The sequence below is a fragment of the Eubalaena glacialis genome, chromosome 3, assembly GCF_028564815.1.
Source record: "Eubalaena glacialis isolate mEubGla1 chromosome 3, mEubGla1.1.hap2.+ XY, whole genome shotgun sequence".
NCBI lineage: Eukaryota > Metazoa > Chordata > Mammalia > Artiodactyla > Balaenidae > Eubalaena > Eubalaena glacialis.
The window spans coordinates 61,007,904-61,028,938 of NC_083718.1; the positions used below are offsets into that span (position 1 = coordinate 61,007,904).

The following is a 21,035-nucleotide window of genomic DNA, read 5'->3' on the forward strand; positions in this document are numbered from 1 at the left end:
GCGTCCACGTTGGTGAGCAGAGAGTTGCCCACATTTGAATCACTTTCAAAAATACTTCCTCAGTGGGATGAATGAATGTGCCTGTGCTGTCATGTTCAGCTCTTTCGCACAATAGTATTTGGAATTACCCCGAGGCCTGATCCTCTTCAGTCTGATGGTTGTAGAAGTTCATGGTGGAGGTGGCAGGGGATGGGGTGTTACGGGCTGGATGTGAGGGTGCAGGGTGGGGCAGCAGATTCAGTTCAAAGAGAAAAGAGGTGACTGTGGGGAGAAGAATATTCCAACCGGAGTGAACAGTGTGTATGTCCAGGTGCACAGGGCCTGACTCATCCTGGCAGGAGAGGGGAGTGCAGAATGGACGGGCTGCAGTGAGAGGCTGAGGTCTGAGCGTGGTGAATACCTTGAATTACTGGATCCTGGAGTCAATGGCAAATTAAGGAGCTTTTGAAAAGGGATATAGGGCTCCCACCAAACACACTTGTGTGTGTGTGTGTGTGTGTGTGTATGTGTGTGTGTGTGTGTGTTTATAAAATTCTGGTAGCAGGATTCAGGCTAAACTACAGAGGCTGAGCATGGGGAGCTCTTGTGGTAATAGTGAAAAATGAGGGTCTAGACTAAGGGTGGTGACTGCGCCAAGGAGGTGACGGTTCTGATTAGAGAGATTTTCAGAACTTAGTAAATTCATGTTGGACAATGGAAGGGGAAGAGAACTGGCAGGGTGGGGGGAGGCTTCTGCCTTGAGTGGATTCTTCTTTCTAGTAACTATACCATGAGAAAACAGAAGTGAGAACAGGTTTGGAAGTAAAGTAGATAAGAAAAAAAGAAGCATGTTAAGTTCGAGGTACCTGAGATGGTACACCCAAGCTAAGGTGTTCCATGTGTAGTATCTGAAGGACATTGGTTCAGAATTCTGGGCATTATCTAGAAGGTTATTGAGAACAGAATCCAGTGCTTTTGTGTTTGGAATTCTTTGTACAGGATTGGGTGCCTCACAACCAGGCTATAGTGGAATTAGATCACAGAAGGATAACTGGAATAACCAAAATGGTAGGAATCAGAGGGAAAGGAAGCTGGCCTATGAAAACGGATTAGAGAATAGAACACCACAGCCTGGAAGGAAGCCTCGAAAGAGATACAGTCATTTCTATAAAAGTATTAAGGGTGAAAGTGGATGTTATTTGCCTACCAAATCATGACTTATAGGAGGAGACACCCTTTGAAATTTGAACAGAGAAATTTAAGACAAATGAAAAAATAATTTTTTTTTTTTTTTTTTTTAGAAAGTAGAAGCCTAGTGCTTTTTAAAAATAATTAATTAATTAATTAATTTGTTTTTGGCTGTGTTGGGTCTTTGTTTCTGTGAGGGCTTTCTCTAGTTGCGGCAAGCGGGGGCCACTCTTCATCGCGGTGCGCGGGCCTCTCACCATCGTGGCCTCTCTTGTTGCGGAGCACAGGCTCCAGACGCGCAGGCTCAGTAGTTGTGGCTCACGGGCCTAGTTGCTCCGCGGCATGTGGGATCTTCCCAGACCAGGGCTCGAACCCGTGTCCCCTGCATTAGCAGGCAGATTCTCAACCACTGCGCCACCAGGGAAGCCCCTGAAAAAATAATTTTATACACTGTCTACGTGTAAGTCTAAGAAGTTTCACAAGCCAGGGATATAAATGGGTTCCAAAAATTTTTGGGAAAAAACACACATAAAAAAGCTATAACTGTCTTGTAAGAAAGTGTTAAGGGACTTCCCTGGTAATCCAGTGGTTAAGAATCCGCCTTCCAATGCAGGGGATGTGGGTTCGATCCCTGGTCTTGGAACTAAGATCCCACATGCTGAGGGGCAACTAAGCCTGTGTGCTTTAGAGTCCACGTGCCACAACTAGAGAGAAGCCCGCATGCCGCAACTAAGACCCAGCACAGCCAAACAAACAAACAAATAGATACATTTCTTAACATTTTAAGAAATCCCAAGCCTTTAGGTGTTGCTACCTGAAGGATGATGAGGCTCACTTATGGCATGCTTCTCTGGGTTGCTGCTGGCATAGGGATGCAGGCCTACTTAACAATTGGTATGACCTAATGTGACAGTTCTTGGGAAAGTTACCTATCACTTAAGTATAGTAATCCAGTCAGTCTTTTAAATTTAAACCACACCGAAAGGGTGCAAGTAGGATATTAATGATCTAAATTTCCAGACAGTATTATGGCGTGTGTATGTGGGCAGGTGGGGGAGGGCAGGGAAGGGGAGAGGGTTAGGGTAGCTTTGGAATTAAAATCCCAACTTGTCAAATACTTGCCTGTATAAGAAGATGTACCCTTCCTCCCAGCTCTGTTTCTTGTCACCCTAAGTTATAAGGAAGGCTGGAGGGTGGTGGTGGCAATTGAGAGCAAGGAGGGAGGAATGGGAAGGCAGTTTTGCCCATCTTTCCAAAATGGTACCAGGGATTGCAGTTGAGGTGGAAGGATGCAGGACAGGTAGAGCCACAAGGCAGCACGTGTGCTTGATTTTTTGGCGTGATGCATGACTGGCATGCGGCTAGAATGCCGTGCAGGGATCTGAGTGTCACCACACCACGGTGGTTCTGTGTGGCAATCAAATCGGTGTCAGTGTTATGCCTGTATGCTGTGTCAGTACTATAAACTTTTGAGTGTGCTTTTGGCCAGCTGGCTTAAATTATGGATGTAAGAATCACATAGAGCATGTTCAAGGAAGCATATGGAGCCATCATTTACATCTTTAAGCCAAAGGCTTAAGGTCAAAGAAAAACAAAAACAAGCCAGCAGAGGGCATCAGTCACACAATTTTACAATATTTCAAACCCTTCGAATGCGGGAAAACAGGACTGGACACAGTGCCATCTTGTGGAAGTTATTGATGTTCCCTTTTACAATGAAATTCAATGTGTCTTGAATTGCACCTAGGGCTAAAGGCTAACTGGTAGGCAGTCGCTTTTAATGCTTTATCAAGCCCCTCGCCATCCCCTTTATCCCTTATTCTCTTCCTCCAACATCTATTTACTAAAAAATGTATTGTCCACCTAGGACCACCTCTACTCACTTCTACCATTCGCATTTTATGATGTTTAGCCTCAGAAATTTATTCATTCAACAAATACTTACTGAACATTAACTACATGACAGATACTGTTTGTCCTGCGTGCTTGAGATACACCTACGAGTAAAAGGGACAAATTACCTTGACCTAGTGGAGCTTACATTCTAGCAGGAGGAGAGAGACAATAAACATAAGCAGAAGGTAACAAATGCTATTGAAAAAAGAAGAAAACAGCAATGGTATTCAGTAAGGGGGTCAGGGTAGGTCTTATGGAAAAGGTAACATTTAACCAAAGATTGGAAGGAGGTGAGGGAGTTATCCAGATTCTCAGGGGAAGGGAGTTCCAGGCAGAGGGAAGAGCTGCTGCAAAGGCCCTGGCAGAAGACTGCATGGCATGTTTGGGGAATAGCCAGGAGTGGCCAAGGTGGGGTGATAAAGGAGAGCAGAAGAGGAGGCCAGAGAGGGAAAGTGGGAGGCTGGGTCACCTAGACATTGTAGGCTATTATAAGGACTCTGGCTTTTACTCTGAGATGGGAAATGCTGGAGGGTCTTGGAGAAAAAGAGGGACATGATCTGACATAAATTTTAACAGGCTCATTCTGGTTGCTGTGGGGAAGAGTAGAGCAGAAATAAGCATTAGGAGGCTCGGATATTAATCCAAGTGGGGGATGACAGTGCCTCAGAGCAGAGTGATAGCAGAGGAAGTGGTGAAAAAGAGTCACATTCTAGATATAACTTGAAAGTAGAGTCAAGGTCTTCCTGACATATTAGATGTAGGGTATGGATGCAAGAGAAGAATCGTAAGTGACTCTTACGGTTTTTGGCCTGAACAAATTGAAAGATGGAGATGCCATCAATTGAGATGGGGGCCAAGGGGATATGGAGAAAGATTTTGGGGAGGAGGATCAGGAGTTCAGTTTGGGGCATGTAGGGTGTGAAATGTAGACATCCAAGCTGAAATGTTGAGTAGGGAGTTGGAGATATGAGTTTGGGTTTTAGGAGCAATGTATGGGATTGAGATAAATGTAAGACTTGTTGGTATATAAATGGCATTTAATGCTATGTGACTGGATGACATCACCAAGGAAGTTTATATATACAGAGGACTAAGAAATCCAAAGTAAAAGGTTGGAGAGAAGAATAAGCAAAAAGATTTGGAAAGCACAACCACTGAGGTGGGAGGAAAATCAAGAGTTTAGAGTCCTGGAAACCAAGTGCAGATGACTCAAGGAAGAAGGGGTGATCAACTGTAATCAGATCAAAATCTGAAAAATCAAGAAAGCAAGGACTGAGCATTGACCATCGGATTTAGCAAGGAGGAGGTGATTGGTGTCCCTTAAAAGAACATTTTTTTTTGTGGAGTTGTGGGAATAAAAACCTATATGAAGTGGATTTAAGAGAGAATAAGAGAAGAGAAATTGGAGCAGCAAGTACAGGCAACTCTCTGGAAGTTTTACGTCAAAGGGGAAACAGGAAATAGGACAGAAACTGAAAGGGGAGGTGAGGGCAAGAAACCTTTTTTTTTTAAGATAGGAGAAATGACAGCATGTTTGTATACTGACGGAAATGAAACAGTAGAAAGTAATAGTTGATGTGAGAACGGGAAGAATTAATTGCTGGGGCAATATTCTTGAGCAGGTGAGAGGTGATGGGGTCTGTTGCACAAGTGGAGGGACTGGCTTTAGGATGGGAAGGGATAGTTGATCTATGGTAACATAGTGGGAAGGCAGAGAATATAGATACAGATGCTGGTAAGTGGGTAGATGGTTAGTGGATAAATGAGGTGATGGGAATCTTTGGAAATTCTTTTCTGATTGCTTCAATTTTCTCAGGGAAGTAGGAGGCAAAGAATCAGCTGAGATGTGAGAGTAAGGGGGAAGTGATGAAGTGAGGAGGTATGAAACAGTTCAGGACACTGGGAGAGTGAATGAACTAGGGATGCCTAGTATAATTGCCCAGCAGTAGTAAGGGGTCTCTTGAGAATGGTAGTCATGAATTTAAAGTGAAGCTTGGTTGTGTGTGGGTGTGTGTGTATTTTTCTAACCACATACAGCTACATGAGTGCAAACTAGAGTAGACGGAGAGTTGAATTTACCCAGGGTGGTGATTAATCAGATTGAGAGAAGGGCAAGGGAGAACGGTAGCTATGCATGGGCCTGATTATAATGGTTGACCGTGGAATTTAAGTTGGGTAAGAAGGAGAGTGAACCTCAAGAAGGGTGAAGGACAGGGAGGTGAGGGACAGGGCAAAGGTCAATGGATTGGAGGTTCAAGGGGTTTGCAAGACAGGAAGTAAAGGTCAGAGAATAGATAAAGACAAGGTTATGACTTTGGGAGTGAGCAGCTGAAGTAGGGTGGAGGGCAATGTCATTGGAGGAGCGAAGTCCAAGGAAATGAGAAGTGAGATGGGGGGCGGTGTTGGAAGGAATACCTACACTTAGGTAGAAATCCCCAAGAATTAAGACAAGAGTGGTACTGGAAAGAATGACAGGGAAACAGGAGCTAAAACCATCAAGAAATAAGAGAGAATGAACTGGAGATTGGTAGATAAGTGCAACCATGAGGGGTATGTGCTATAATCTGGTGCATGAGGTTCAAAGCTGAAGGTTTTAGGGAGGAGGAAGGAAGAATGGTCTGAAAGCAAAAATGAAAAACAAGGATACCTACCCCACGTGAGGCTCAGCAGTACAAGGGCTGTGGGAGACAAGCACCCCCTTTGGAGAAGGCTGCCCGGAAAGCAGTATGCTTAGAGCTGTCCTGTTAGAGAAAGAAGGTGACAGACACATCCAGAGGACAGGTTGAAGATTTAGGGGAAGTTTACTGATCATGGGCAGTGAATTATAGAGGGTAGAGGGTAAAGGTTTCAGAAGTTGGAGAGGGGGGAGAAGAGCATGGAATAGATAATGTACTGCAATCTCCATACAGGACAGCGACCCAGCAGTCTAGGGCTTTTTGGCGGACTGACCTAGGCTGGGATAAAGAGCTGTGTAAGTCCTGGCGGGTTCAAGGCAGATGATGAGAATATGAGTGTTGGTGGGTAGGGCTGGGGAGATTTCTGGGGGCCTCCTTTTTACCTCAGAGGAGGTGTGGTCTTAGTGTGCAGGCATCCTCATGTCATCATGAACATGTTTTTTATTGTTCCCTAATGGAATTCATGTGCTGATTCTCTGGGTAATGGACATATTGACAAGAGCCTTGTGGGGCTAATGACTAATTTCCCAAGAACCATGCAAACTTCCAACAGTGGGGCAGTGCCATTTGTAGTGTTCTAGAAAGTTGGATTCTGGGGAAAGTGATCAGAGCTGAAGTGAGAGCCAGGGTTTGACCAAGGTCCTGGGAACCATCAGGCCTGAGGAGGGACGCTCCTCTGACCACTGAGAGGGCTCTGGCGAGCTCAGCTGCAGGCGAGAGGCAGAGTAGAAACAGCTGAAGTTCTGTAGGAGTGAGCTAGCTTAGACCATGCCACTGCTTTTGGTGCCGTTCTTCTTTTACAACTCACAGGTGCAATTAACGTTGCCTTGCTTACCTTGGGAACAGTGGCAATCACCAGCCAAATCAAAACACCATTTTCTTCCCAGATATATTACTGTGATTAACAGGAGGACTCCCCAGAGATAAGGTAGTCTGTTTCCCAACAGCCCAACATTTGCTCGGCACCTGGGGCCTGGCAACTCCACGGTACTGGTGCCTCCTCGCGCCCGTCAGGTGCCGCAGGGCTAAGAGTGCCAGAGGAAGGGGCTTAGAAAGGCAAATGGCCTTTTCTGTCACCATCCAGTGCCAATTGGCACCTGGGTTTCAAATGACACCCAGGATCAGCCTGAGTGAGGTCTTGTGCCCTAAACAGACTAGCTCTCCACTCTCTTGACCATACTTTTGCTGGGGCGTTGGAGCACATTGATTTTACCAGTGCTGAGGTCGAGGGATACTGTCCCCTCGGGCCCCTGAGAGAGCTGGCTTGAGGAGTTGCTTCTACTTTCTCAAGCTCCGCTGGCACACGGCTCACGCTCCAGGACGGCCCCGTGGCCTTGTGCAGGGCCCAAGGAACATTTGGACTCTGGTCGGTGAGAACACCGTGGGCCTCCCACTCTTTCTAAATTGCAGAATAAACAGATCTTTAGGCCCCAGGCAGCTATTGTGTATAAGGCTGAGAGTATTTTTGTCTTTAAAAGAGAAAAAAGCAGCAGGCAGAGGTAAGTATCTCCTTGGCTCTAACTGAAATACAGCCACAGAGAGGAGGACTGGGGGAAGAAAATAATAATAATAATAATTAATAATAATAATTATAATTATAATAATAAAAAATAATAATAAAAAAAGAATCTGAAAGGCTAGTTTTTCCACTGTGTTATATGGAGCTTCAAAAATATCCTCTGTTAGTCTGTTAGCAGCTGTTTTGAGAGGGAGGACCCACTTCAGTGACTTCTCCGTTACTGTCTTGAGGATCCTTAAGTCTCTTTGGCTCCTGGGGGCCAGAGGCTAAGGCTTTCTTTATTCTGTGCCTGCTCATGGCTTGTGTTCAAGAGGATCACTGAAGATGTGAACTGCAGTGAGAATCAAAACCTGATATAAAGTATTGTAAAATGTGATTAGATTAAGAACACTTCGAGAGTAGCAGTTTATAGTCTTGACTCATCCAACAACCTGCCATCCGATCTTAAATGTTGACAGTATTGCAATTCGATAGAAACTTGTAGTATTAAAAACCAAACAAAAATAGGTATATATTATGGTATTGGAGGCAGCTGGTATGTCTCTTTAAATGGGGGACATACAGTGATGTGGTAGCATAAGCTCCATTTGATTTATTCAGATATAGACTCTGTAGTATTATAAAGGGCTATAGAAGTTTTTTTTCTTTTTCAGCAATCTTTTCTTTCTGTGGATGAGGTTCATGTCTTTAAGATGGACTCACAGCTGTGAAGACTGTGAATCTCATGGAACTGGACTAAAGATTCCAACATCCATTTTCTGAGTTTTTTTTTAAAGAATCATACTTAGTGCTGAGTTATAAAACAGATGTTGGCAAGTACAGTCTTTTTCAAACTCTGGGATAAAGAGTACTGAAGGGTACAGGGTCTGAACCCACCGAAGGTATCCATGTTTGTACATGAACAGCTGAGGTTATTTCCTTATCTCCTCTTGGATTTCAACTTCTAGGATGTTTGTTGAAACACCCTTCAGTGTATATGTGGCTCCCAAGGCTTACATACATTTATTTAACAGTGGAACTCCCCAAGGAAAGCATGGGACGTTTTATTTATTTTTTCCTACCTTTAGTTCTCTTTTCTCCATCTCCTAGGTGTCCTGGGTGTTTCTAGCTGGAGACTGGGGGATTCTCATTCCCCTCACTGCATCCAGTGGGAGACTGCTACAGGGTATCTTCTAAATCGAAAGCCTGTTTGTTAGAAGCCAAAGCAAAGTTAACAGACTACTTCATTTTCAATAGCACTATGTCTTTCTCAACCAACACTTATGTGATTCAGTCTTATACTATTCCATTAGAAATGAAAAGTTTGGTTTCTGATTGGCTGAAATAAGTTCTATTGTTCCCTTCTTTGTCAGAGGTCAAAATCATCACATTCTGGAATGTTAGCAGGCTTTGGGTCAAGCAGATAATCTGGTTCTAGGACTCAAATAACTGCGTCAGCATGGAAGTCGGTAACAGTTCTCCCTGGAAAAAAGGACCCAAATTTTCTCCTGTTATAGCTTATATTGGAATTGCTTATTTAGCTATTTTGTCAGCTACTTTTATCCTGTTTCTTATCTGGTGTTCCCAGTAACTAGGACATTCTTATGAATTCAAGAAATGTTTGATGCATAAATAAAGGGATGAGAATACTTAAGAAATATTATGTTTACTAAAGATATAATGGTTTGTTTCTCCCGAAGATCCTGAGTCAGTACAGTTCAACTATACTTCTTCAGCTCTCTATCCAATATTGAGGGTGGAGGTGGGAGAGCTGAGGAAGGGGATGTTATGAAACACAGATACACTATGAGCAGTGAATATGAACAAACCTCAGCATAGTTTAATTTTACTCCAGGCTGCTTCCTTCCCCCTCCCATTCGAAGAGGAGGCCCCCTTTCTTCTCGCCTATCGAATGTGAGGAAGGGGCCATACCTAGTTGTTGAGGAGACCGAGTAAGATTGCCAGGGAATCATTTCATTCTGCTATGACTCGAGCCTTACTTTCTCATGGTCATCAGGTCAGTCTAAGTTTTAAACATCTAAATGGTGTAACACTGCACATAAAAATAAGTTCAACTTTAAGACAAAGTGGAAAAGTACCAAACACTTAAAAAAGATGAATTGGCGAAAACCTTCCTGTTGACAACCTCTGTGTTTGCGGAGGTGGTGTGATGTAATCCAGGAAAACTGGGTCTGTTGGGATGAGCAATGCTATCAGATGAGAATGCTACCCGATAAGAATACTGATGAAAAGGAATTAAACGCCTGGACTGAAGGTGAAGGGAAGGGCAACAAACTGCGTGCTGTGTGATATTTTGCGTCAATTCAGCCGCCTCCAGGTGAACTTGAGCTTCTGTTGATCCTCAGCTTTGGCGCCTTTGAATTTCCTTAGTCACGAGCGCTTCTAACTCGCAGTCACTGAACTTGAGATGCAAGTACACACCAACGTAACGTGCCATATGAAAATTTTCACCTGAGAAATAAACTGCTTCTGAATTTGGGGGAGGAGAAAATAGTCCTTAAAAAAGATTTTTACAGCCCGGAGAAAGGGCATTGGTAGTGAGGGTCCCCCATTTTTTTTTTTTAATAAGCAGATATTCATTTTTAATTATTATTTATTTATTTAGTTAGTTTTGGCTGTGTTGGGTCTTCGTTTCTGTGCGAGGGCTTTATCTGGTTGCGGCGAGCAGGGGCCACTCTTCATTGCGGTGCGCGGGCCTCTCACTATCTCGGCCTCTCCTTGTGGAGCACAGGCTCCAGACGCGCAGGCTCAGTAGTTGTGGCTCACGGGCCTAGTTGCTCCGCGGCATGTGGGATCTTCCCAGACCAGGGCTCGAACCCGCGTCCCCTGCATCGGCAGGCAGATTCTCAACCACTGCGCCGCCAGGGAAGCCCCCCCCCCCCCCCCCCCGCCTCCCCCCGCCGCCTCTCTTTGCCAGGGCTTGTCTAAGTCAGCCAGGAAGTGAGTGGACCACCAAGTCCTGATCAACAGGACTTTACTTTCCTGTCCTATAGTTTTTTTCTTCATATGCTAAAGTGAGGCACATTCAGAAGTGATCTCATCCAAGATGAGATCCTTTAAAATTTTAATTTAGACCAAGTAAATCTTCAAAAAGAAAACTCTGAATTAAATCTCAAACCTTTAGGGAGCCTTCAGATCTCATATTTGGCAGGATGGACTACATTACCTTAATAATAAACATTTTATTTGGATAAATCTTTGGGATTTGTTTTTAACAATAGCTTAGAATTTCAGTGTTGGAATTACCATTTGAGGATTAAAGTATAAAAAAAGTTATCTTTTCCCCAAAACTCATATAGATTCTATTCTTCCAGTACTTTACTGACATCATTAAGAATCTTCTCAAGGTGGCAACATTTCCTTGTCTTGTACTTTTATTCAAATGATGTGTTTTTTCCCCTGAATTTGCCAAATAGAATGTATGAGATTGATGTGTTTCAGACTGACAATTTCTCCCATAATCATACATATTTTATCTCCTAGAAAAATAATGAAAATAGAAAAAAGGTCTTGGTGCAATAATAATTATTAATGGGATTCCTGGGGGCAGATTGAAATTATTCAGTCCTCTGTGTCTTTTCTAGACACCCAGGATTTTTACTTGTTTCACTCTGCTATTGGACAGACATTTCAACTGAAGATAATTTTTCTCCACCAAATAGCATCCCAAATCACAATGCTTTAAGAACTTAAAATCAATCATTTTCAATTTAAGCACCTTAAAAGGTCAAATTATGTATTTTTCACCTTACGTGATTTTAGTTGAAACAAACTCCTATTTTAACTCGGATCTTCTCTAGAAAAAGAAACAACACATTTCATTTTTTATATAGAATAAACTTTGTTTTTATTATAGACATGGATCAAAAATAAAAGTTTTTATGTACATATGACATATAGTGCAAATGAAAGGCTTTTAAATACCAAGTATAGACATATTGTCGGAAACAAAAGGAGATGAATGATGGGGGTTAGGATGGTCGTCCGGGAACTGCAGGAGGGGGTCGCCTAGTGAAAACAAAACAAAAAACAAAACAAAACAAAAGAAAAAGAAAAACACAGATGCAGAGGAAGAAAACAATGTTTAAATTAGAAAATAAATCCAAATAAGAGCATGCATAAATATCCCACAAAAATCAAACTCAAATCAGACAGAAAACATGCAGACATGCAGGGGAAATGAGAGAATATCACATGGCATAGTGAGCAGCTCCTAGGATGTTTCCTTGCTTCCAGCCATGTGCTAGGTATGAGCCATTTGAGCCCACGCCAAAACCTTGTTATTTTGTACCATGGAATGATAAATCCATGCAATCATATTCAGGAGAACTGGGAACAGTACAAGAGCCGCATACCTTTATAACTTGAGTATTTGTTTCCCAACCCTGATTTTGTGACATTCGGTTATTTCCAAAGATTTCAGTAAATGTTGTGAAATCTCCATAGGGGGAGAGGGAGTTGATATAGAAATATGACAGGTGAGATTTCTTTAAGATGAGGGAAAGTAGAAGGCGGCAAGGGATCAAATGAGCAATGTAATCACAATGCAGAAAATATCTGGGGTCGATCTTGGAGAAAAGGATTTGTAAATAAGAATTTCCTTCAGGTGAAATCCTGATGTGATAGCCTTTCCAGACCCAGGCAAACTATGAGGCTATGTCTGTTCATGGTGACCCCAAAGACTTTGGGTAAGGTTTCCCTCTGTCTTAGAGTTAGGTGCAACTGAAGTTCTTATTTATTCTGAACCAGGTCCAGGTGAAATTTGGTTTGCTGGCTCTCCATATCCCTAGCCTGGCCTGCATCTTGTCAGGCCCACTGGTGGTGAAAGAAGGATCCAGAGTTTTGCTTCGTTTTGACATCAGCCTCTCTGGATGATGGGCTGCTAGGGAAGATACAGTAAACGCTACATGGCAATGGACAGCTCTGTAAGCAGGAAAACAGCAGGCCCAATGAAGCTTTCCCACGGGTTTCCAGCAGAAGTCTACATTTAATTTCCTCTTTCTAACCCAACTGGTAATGAGCTCAACATTACAGCAAGCCATAGAATGGCAGGTTAGTTCAGTACCCTACTCCCTGCGGGACTTCTTTTTGGCTACTCAGCCAGGTGTTCAACAACATACTCACTTCCATCTTACTTCTGTAACACTTCAGTGAGTGGAGCAATGAAGTCTACAAAAAAACAAAAGCAAAAACAAAAGCAAACTTCTGTTTCATCTTCTATGAGATGTTAATGGAGCCATACTGACTGGGCTATTTCTGAGCAGCAGTAAAAAACGACCTTACCTTCCCCAAAGTCCAAGACCAATTTTTCTTTGGTCCAATTTAAGCTGGCTGAACTTAAGGAGGCCTCCTATCCATTTAAATGATGAAGAACCTGTTATTGGTCTGCAACCTTTCAACTGCGGGGGGGTCTGCAAGCCTTTAGCTTTAGAGATCCAGGTAATGGTTATCCCTGGTGATTTCATGAAGAAAGTGTAATTAAATTCCTGTCAGGCTCAATGAGATTTATCACCTGCCCAGCAAACAGAAACTATATTTGAGTTCTGAAGGGGCTTTAGAACACTTTAATTACCTCAGCAGGGTGGGGAGGTGAGCCATTAAACTGAACAGCAAGTCCACAGTGCTAAAGGGACATTTTGTCAGCATATGCCAAAGCACTTTTCTGTTTGAGCTAGTTTGGTGTTCTAGTCTAGAAACAGGATCAGAAACTTTATGTCTTGGAATATATTTCATGGACAGCTAGAATGACATCTATCCCCTTAGCTCTTTTCTTTCCCTCTTCACTCATCCTGTATCTAACTTTCCTCTCGTTGCCAAAAAAGCATTGCTGGTGATGACACCGTACACTGGCTCAGAGTTACTTCTATTATGGATCTTGGCAGTTTGGGTTTTTACTATTTCTTTTCCAGAATTTTCCATATTACTTAACACAGTGCTGAAGTGCTTGAAGGTCACGCGCTGAAAATATTGGGGCTTTTTATAGGAAGGGCTACAAAGTTACCTTATACCATTGCCACTTCTAACACAAAACTTGAAGTATTCAGTTTGGAACACTGAGTTGGGATACTGAGTTGCTAACACATATTAAAGCTCATCAAACTAGCATTCACCATACAAGCAAATTCTACCTACTCAAGATTATAATTTCAGGTTATACCTCCTTAAGCTTTCTGAAAAATAACTTCGGAGAATCGTTTGGCTGAAACAGGAAGGTAAGGTGGTAGGAAAAGCTGTGTGTGGAACATGGGCATAATTCATATATAAAAGTCTCCATTATTAAGAAGAATGATGAATTACCCACATTCTCTTGGATCTACCTCAGTGCTGCAAGCTGTTCCTAGGGTGACATTCCTCTGGCAAGAGCCCTGGGAAGGCCTTCCTTATAACTTTTTTCTTTTCTGTTACAATCTCACAAAACATTCCCTGCTTGTTTTCTTTGCCCATCACTTAGATAACTTAATATCCCGGAGCAGTTGGTGAGCCTGAAGGCTTGGGAAAGTGAGACAAGAAAGGCAGTAAGAATAAGCGTTCTTCTCAATGCTTTTCTGCTGATCTTCACTTTTAAGTCAACCTAGATCCCTCCCTTTACAAGAATACTATGGGGGTAATGTAATTAATTTAAAGGAGCTTTTTTTTTGGCGAGTGAGAGAGAAAAGGTAATATTGAAAATGATCTGAGTCCTCCACAATGCCCCCCTAGGACTCATTGCATGTCTGTCTCTATCTGCTTTCACGCCCCCTGTTCCTATGTGACCTACCTCCTTGGATCTCCCCAAGCATCAGAGCTCCAGGAGGATGGTCCTAAGCTGGGAGCTCCAGTTGCCATGACATTTGATTTTATCACCCAACTTTGTGTTAGTGACAGTCTGTACTGGGACAATCTCACTCAATGCCTTTCCCCTCTGGCCTAAAGCCACTAAAGCAGTGTTTCCTAAGGCATGTACCTCAGAACGCTAGTCCTGTGAGATGCTCTATGAACAAAGCATTGATGGTCAAATAAATCTGAGAAACATGGAGGCACTAGCCCTGCCATCTGATATTAAAGCTTCTATAGAGTCTTCCAGTAAAGAAACATCTAATTTTTAGTCATCATTTCCCAAGCATAGTCAATCAAGAAATCCTTGGTGTATGTGTGTGTAAAACTTATTAAAATCTCATGGAATGGACTCCGGGAAACTTCAAATTAAGGTTGTAGTTTTAGCCAACATCTCTTGCATGTACTCTAAGTATCAGTCTGCCTCAGTGTGAAAGAACACCAAGAAATGGTCTTAAAAGTGGCAATGCCAGGTGTGTGGTGAAATTAGTACTTCTCAGTATGAAATTTAAAGGTTCCAGCTGAAAAACAAGAATCTTGAAAACTAATTGAGCAGATACTTACATTGATGTCAGAACTATTTTTAAAATACAAATGGAAATTTGCCAGATAGTTACAATAAGGTCCTTTGGTTTTGGTAATTTCTACCAGGAACTATTCTGAATACAGAATCATGCAGTAAGACACACACTCACAGCACAGTGCACAGCATGATTCGCATCCTGACTGTTTCTTCCATTAAAAAGCTTCCTTTGAAGGCATAGATGGCTCCACTCATGGAAGATGTATAGACATGAGAAAGAAATCACAACAGAAAGTGTGAATTAACCCAACAGTCTTTCCAATTCATCTTTTCACAAAGAGCATACCCTGAACACAAAGGGAAAGTAAACCAACATTTCTCCCCTCCCACTCCCTTCTTGTCTCCTGCTTTTAGACGGCACAATCTGAGTCTAAGTATGTTGATAAGGGACCTATCATCAAAACTCTTGTAACAAGGAATCTTTCTCTATTCTCTGGAAACTCAGGATAAGGACATGTGTAAGACTGAACACTCTTCTGTTCTCTTAATATTGGGGAAACTGAAAGGGGTAACTTCTCCCCTCAATGCCCAATGAATAAACAATGGAGGCCAACTTTTGAGTCAGGAACTTAATTACTTTCTGTCAGAAATGCCTTCTGTAGACCTACCATTTGGGCAGAGTATTCTTCATCCTTCTGTTTCCTAGCTTTTCGGGATCACTTCCTTTTCAATAGCAAAATGTCACGGTGCTTCTTGGCAAGTGTCACTTTGTACCCTCCAGCTGCCTAAGGTTTGTGTTCTTCTTTAACTTAGTACAACAATGACTTCAAATCAGGAATAAAATGTTTCCCACTCTCCTGCCTTTGATTTGTCCAATTTGCTCCCTTTAAAAATCTCATCCTTCCCCAAATTAATGACAGTAATGCCAAATGCTATCATTCTCCACATTGGTAATTCTGGACCAACATGATCGAAAGAGTTATAAATATTTACAAGTCTCAGATCTTACTGATAAGCATAGACATGACTCAAATATATACAAGAATGAGGAAGGGGGGAGTCCTTCAAATGTTATTTATTTCAGGTTCAGAAATACAGCTTCACATTTTCACAATAGGTACACATGACCTTCAAGAATGATACAGGCTTTAGGAACTTGCTTCAAAAATTCCATTCATAGAGTCCATCCATATATCAGCATTAAGAAAGCCTGAAAGTGCCAAGAAGACAGTGGAAAGTACTCTGGCTCCAATTAATTAAAGAATCAACAGAGAAGGCAAGATTTTGCTTCTGTACACTGCTTCTTAATATAAAAAAGCAAAAGAGGAGTTTGATTCAGAAAAGGGAGAGAAAAGAAACATACAGGCAAGCAAAACAAAGGCTGTACATGTGAAATTAAACACAAATCAAGTAATGGTGGAATTTCTGATTGGAAGGAATCATTTTTAGCAAATTGGCAACATACAATGCAAGAGATTAGACAGAGTAATTTTATCGTAATTTAAAAAACATTACATTAAGGAATTTGAGGGTAAAAATTAAAAAGGAATGAAGCCTTGAGCTGAGCCATGTGTGAAACCCCAGACCAGAGAGGTGAAAAGTCTCACCAATATACCAGTATGAACAGGTCTTAAGACAAACAGGAGACTCTTCCTTGAGTTTCCTCTCTCTTGCTCTCATACATACATACATTCTTACACATATATACAAATAGCAATGCATATACTACATATGCTTCAAAATACTCTTAAAATTTCACCATACAGAGCACCACATAATGTTAAACATACCAACTAGACAGGATGACTGAAGGTTCTAGAAGACACATTTGAGCTTTTAAGAAAGGAATGAGGGATCTAGTGAACGAATAACTGTTTCTTAGAAACCATCTAGCTTCATTCACATTAAACTCTGAGCTCACAGCTTGCAGTCCTCTTAGTGAAATGATATAAAACTCATGGCTTGAGTCTCAAATATTATCTTCTTTCATCGAGTTCCATAGTTTAGAGACCTACTATTTAAGCTTTATTCTTAATGTTAAGGAGATTCCTGCCCATTTCAAATAATTACATTGTTTGACAAATGAAAAATGTTTACCTGAAAAAGTGGATGGATGACCTACCTCTGAGGTGTTACATAACATCTTCCCTGCATTTTAAGCAAACTGACTCAGAAAATCCACTACTTGTATTATACTGCTGTATCCCTCTATTTTAATTTTTTGACAGTTACCGTAGAGAAAAAAAAAATGACTATGCAGACAAACTTAGCTTTTTAAGATTCACCTCAGCAATCTAAGAATAATTTATAATTCTAATCAGAGATCTTAAAGGTAGGTTTCCAGATCTTACACTTACTATGAGCTAGCTGTATTGGCAAAGATAATTTCTTCTTCGATAGCAATGCTGTGAATTTAGATGCAAATGCCTGTAGATGTTATTCTACCATGTTGTCATGGAAGTTCTGAGCCTTGTGCCTCTCAGAATGAATGTAATCTGGAGAAAATTTTGTACACCTCATGTATGTTATGAGAAATGAACCACTTTTATCACATATTATGGCAAATAAAGCTAACTCTTGTATTAGCACAGTTTAAAAAATATATTCATACCCACACATACACACATGTATAAATATTTACACCCAAACATATACATATATATACAATACACACACAATCACACTCATGCTCATGGCATTTTAACAAGTGATTTTTAAAGCTACTTACCCAAAGGGGCACAAAATACATGTACTTACACAAATTTACTATGTATATACTGTATACATAGGGACACATGCTTAGAAAATATGTGTGTACACAGAAAACATCAACATTTATCACATACTGGTATTAGGTCCCATTTCATATTTGAGAATTATGGCTACAGTCTATTCTAAAAAGTCATAAAATGAATCTATATGACTACTCTTTAATTCTAAGGTCAGAAGGCTTATAGTTATATCACAGGAACTTGGTTTTACTATAATGTTTTGGAATAGAGTGAGTTTGTATCTGAACAAGTAAGCAATTTGCTAACTAAACAGACCCTACTGCTCTTCTATGTTACAAAACACAGCTAAAAGCAATATTCAGAGGAGTAATCTTGGTAGATGATTTCTGGAAATGCAATATATCTGTTCTAAATCAATACTATTTCAATCATCTGTCCACAATTGAGTAAATGGCTATTCCAGTTTAGTCAATAAGCATGCAAGATTTAGCATGTGACAATAAAATAGATTTACCCATCAAATAAACATATACAGTTTACTTTTCCAAATCCTAAAAACACTGTATGTTTTATTATACTAGACATGATGGAGCTACATCTGTTGTGTAGACAACATCAGAGCAATCAGGATGAAGTTACACAAAAGATCTGAAGTGTGTGGGAAATACTTAGAAAGCTCATTAGCGACATTCCCATCTTAAGGCCTGATATGAACGCTGTACTTCACACTCCGCACATCCTAGAGCTTCTGACTTCATTTACATTGACATCTCCTTTTAGCAGGATACAAACCCTTTGGGAAATGGGATTAATACTAATCATATGACACAGTACTGTAGTAAACTGAAAATATTCTCCAACATGACTGCTGAAATTCCAGGGGAGGCTGGGTTCTGTTAGAAATAACTTAGAAGTAAAATAAAACAAAAATGTACACACAAGAAGAGATAACTGGGACAGTGAAACTGTGGGGTGATAATCTGAGAGCAAAAGCCAAAGGTGACAAACGCCATTGTTTATGATGCATAAAATCGGTGCAAAGAAACTTGGGAAAAAAATCCCCAGTTTTCTTTGACATGGTTTGTGCTGATCTAAGAACACATCAGTGGTTATCCACAACATTTTCCTTTAACCAAAGGAAATTTTTGAAATACAGCAAAACGCAAAACCACATACAGCACAAAGCCAAACCCTGAAGTATATAATCTGTTAGATGCCTATTTTAGAGAATTCAAAAGAAGGAGCAAAGGGGATCCTAAAAAAGAGGGAATTTTGTGAAAAGATATCACTTTAGACTATTCATTTTACTATGGATGTTTACTTATTTCCACTTAGCTGCAACACCATTTTAAAAATACAGTATGTATCTTGCACATCTGTTCCGTTCACAAAGAGTTAATTTTTTTCCATGAGAAAAAAGAAGATATGAGAAGATTTAGGGTGGTGATTTAGGGTGGCGTTCTTTATACAATCACTTGCAATTTGAAAGTTGAAATGCCCTTTTTGTAAATCTTGTATTCTCTGATTTTTGCCTAAGTGGACTAGTTTTAACCCTTTAGAATAAGTTCAAAACAATGCCATTCAACTTGGCAAGTTCTCTTTTTAATAATGGTTAAAAGTTTTACTTCATACTTTATGGGCGTCTGCTTTGGGTATAAACTACACAGGAAATTAAAGTTAACATACAAATCATGTTTGCTGCTTTCAAAGGGAGGCATTTCAGTTGGTTAAACCTGATTTACTTCTGTAGAATATGAAATGGTGTCATGGGACACAACTATTCAGTGAATACTTGGTCTGCTGTCTGGGAACAGTTAGCAGACAAAATTCCGGTTGGCTTCTGGCTGTTTCCTACATGCTAATGATCTAGTTCTAGGTAGTCCAAAAGTCAGCCTCAAGACTGAACTATTAACCCCCAGGCTAAGCTTCTCTTATAAATTTTAGAAATGTTAGAATTTGCCAATTTACTTTAAATTTCGATGTCTTAGTACTATTTTCTGGAATGACCTGGAAAGAGAGAGGCTCTGAAGTTGTCCGACTGTAGGAGTGTGAGCTCTGCTCTCAAACTAGGGCATCTTTTCTTTCAAATTCCAGGTCCCATTCTTTAAATATGGCTATCCCATAGTAAGGCTCAGGATTTATTAAGAAAGCCTAGAACAGATTAAAAAGTTACATTAAACTGTTTTAAAGTTAGGCTAAATTTTTACATTAGGAAATTACATATTAGCATGGAAAGGGAGACATTTTTGCACTAACTAACTAACTAAATCAACTGGAATTAGTGTCAAAGTATAATTAGCCATGCTTAAAATTAGATCAATATAAAAAATTAAATATTTTCCCCGTCAGCCTTCACTGTAACTTGTGAGGAGGTAAGTATATACGTGAATAAAGAAATTACATTTGTGCAGACACTTCTAGAGATGTGATATTTTGCTTCTTCCTTGAACTCTGAAACTAGCCCAATTTACTGACTGACTACCAAAAAACAAGCTTTAATTCACTGTTGAATATGCTTCTACCTTGAAGCAAAACACATTGCCATGAGAAGCCCTCTAGAGCAAGCAATGCATTAACTTTTCCTTTGCAAACTACCTCATGCTTCTGGAAAAGTTTTATTTTTAAGGAATCCTAATTTTTAAAAAATCACTTCTTAGCAGTTTTATGAAATAAAGAGGAAGGAGAGAGGATCTAAATAGGTAATCACGGAGTAGGCGGAAACATGTATAATAGACAACATAATTTCCGTCAGTCAAAACAGAATGTGGGAAAATAAATATGTATCATTTAGGTCTCAGCCCACCATCTCTTATCTCTTAAGAATTATATTGAATGGGTTATCTGGTAGGTAACCTGGGTAAGTTGTCAAAGCAATTCCAAATATATGCCAGGGTAGGCCAATGGTCCACAAAGTAGCGGGCTGCTATACAATCTACTTTGGTTGATACAACATATAAAGCCTCAAAGAGTCAGCAGTTTTCAAGAGTCAAACCCCAAAAGTTTGACATATCATGAGCAATGAAGGTGAGTGATGAATGCATTAGTAAAACTGGTTACTTGCCTACTGATGTCCACACATGCGACTACTCATGATTTACTGCAACGGTTATCAAATATTTTGCTTTCGCATGATTCATTAGTAATTAATTGCCATGCCAGACACTTCGTTTAGTCTAACAGGGAGGATTCTAGTGGACGGATTATAGTGGGACGAGTTGGTGATGGGGGTGGTCTCCGGCTAGAAAGAGAGAAAGAGACAGGTAAAGACACAAGTAGAATATCTAGCAGAAGGTTATCCCAAAGACACTGAGAAAGAGCCGTCACGCACATGCTCATGCACAGACAGGTCAGCAGGAGTGGCTGCCATTTGTAATAATTTAATACTGTCACCTTTCATTCACCTAGCATTTTTTTTTTTAAAAATGAGGTATTTTTTCATATACAAATCTTGCTAAAAACTGAAGTCGTCCCTCCCAATACTAATAAAAATATTAAGTCATTTAAAAGCCATCTGAAATACACGGCATATTTCTCAGTCAACAGAGTATGAAGCGTACTATGTTATGCCCACTCCAGGAACTAATAAGGTATTTAGGCCTCAGAGACTGATGGGGTTTGAATTTTTATTTCCCTTTAAGTAACATTCTTCCTATTTTTTCTCCCTGTCTGCATGTTAATTATCACTTCTCATTGTCTTTAGCAGTAGCTTT

General features: G+C 40.6%; 1 protein-coding gene across 3 annotated transcripts in view; it reads right to left on the minus strand.

Annotated features, from left to right (window-relative positions):
- Positions 1 to 8,415: 8,415 nt before the first annotated feature.
- The window catches only part of DNM3 (dynamin 3), a 572,001-nt gene continuing 559,381 nt past the window's right edge, over positions 8,416 to 21,035 (minus strand). For 2 of the 3 annotated variants that reach the window (XM_061185709.1, XM_061185710.1), the window contains one exon: positions 11,103 to 11,265. In XM_061185709.1, the coding sequence (XP_061041692.1) occupies positions 11,229 to 11,265 (37 nt within the window). In that variant the 3' untranslated portion in view covers positions 11,103 to 11,228. Of the gene's footprint in view, positions 8,443 to 11,102; positions 11,266 to 21,035 lie in introns of those variants that run through there. The other variant, XM_061185713.1, reaches the window with a different exon arrangement.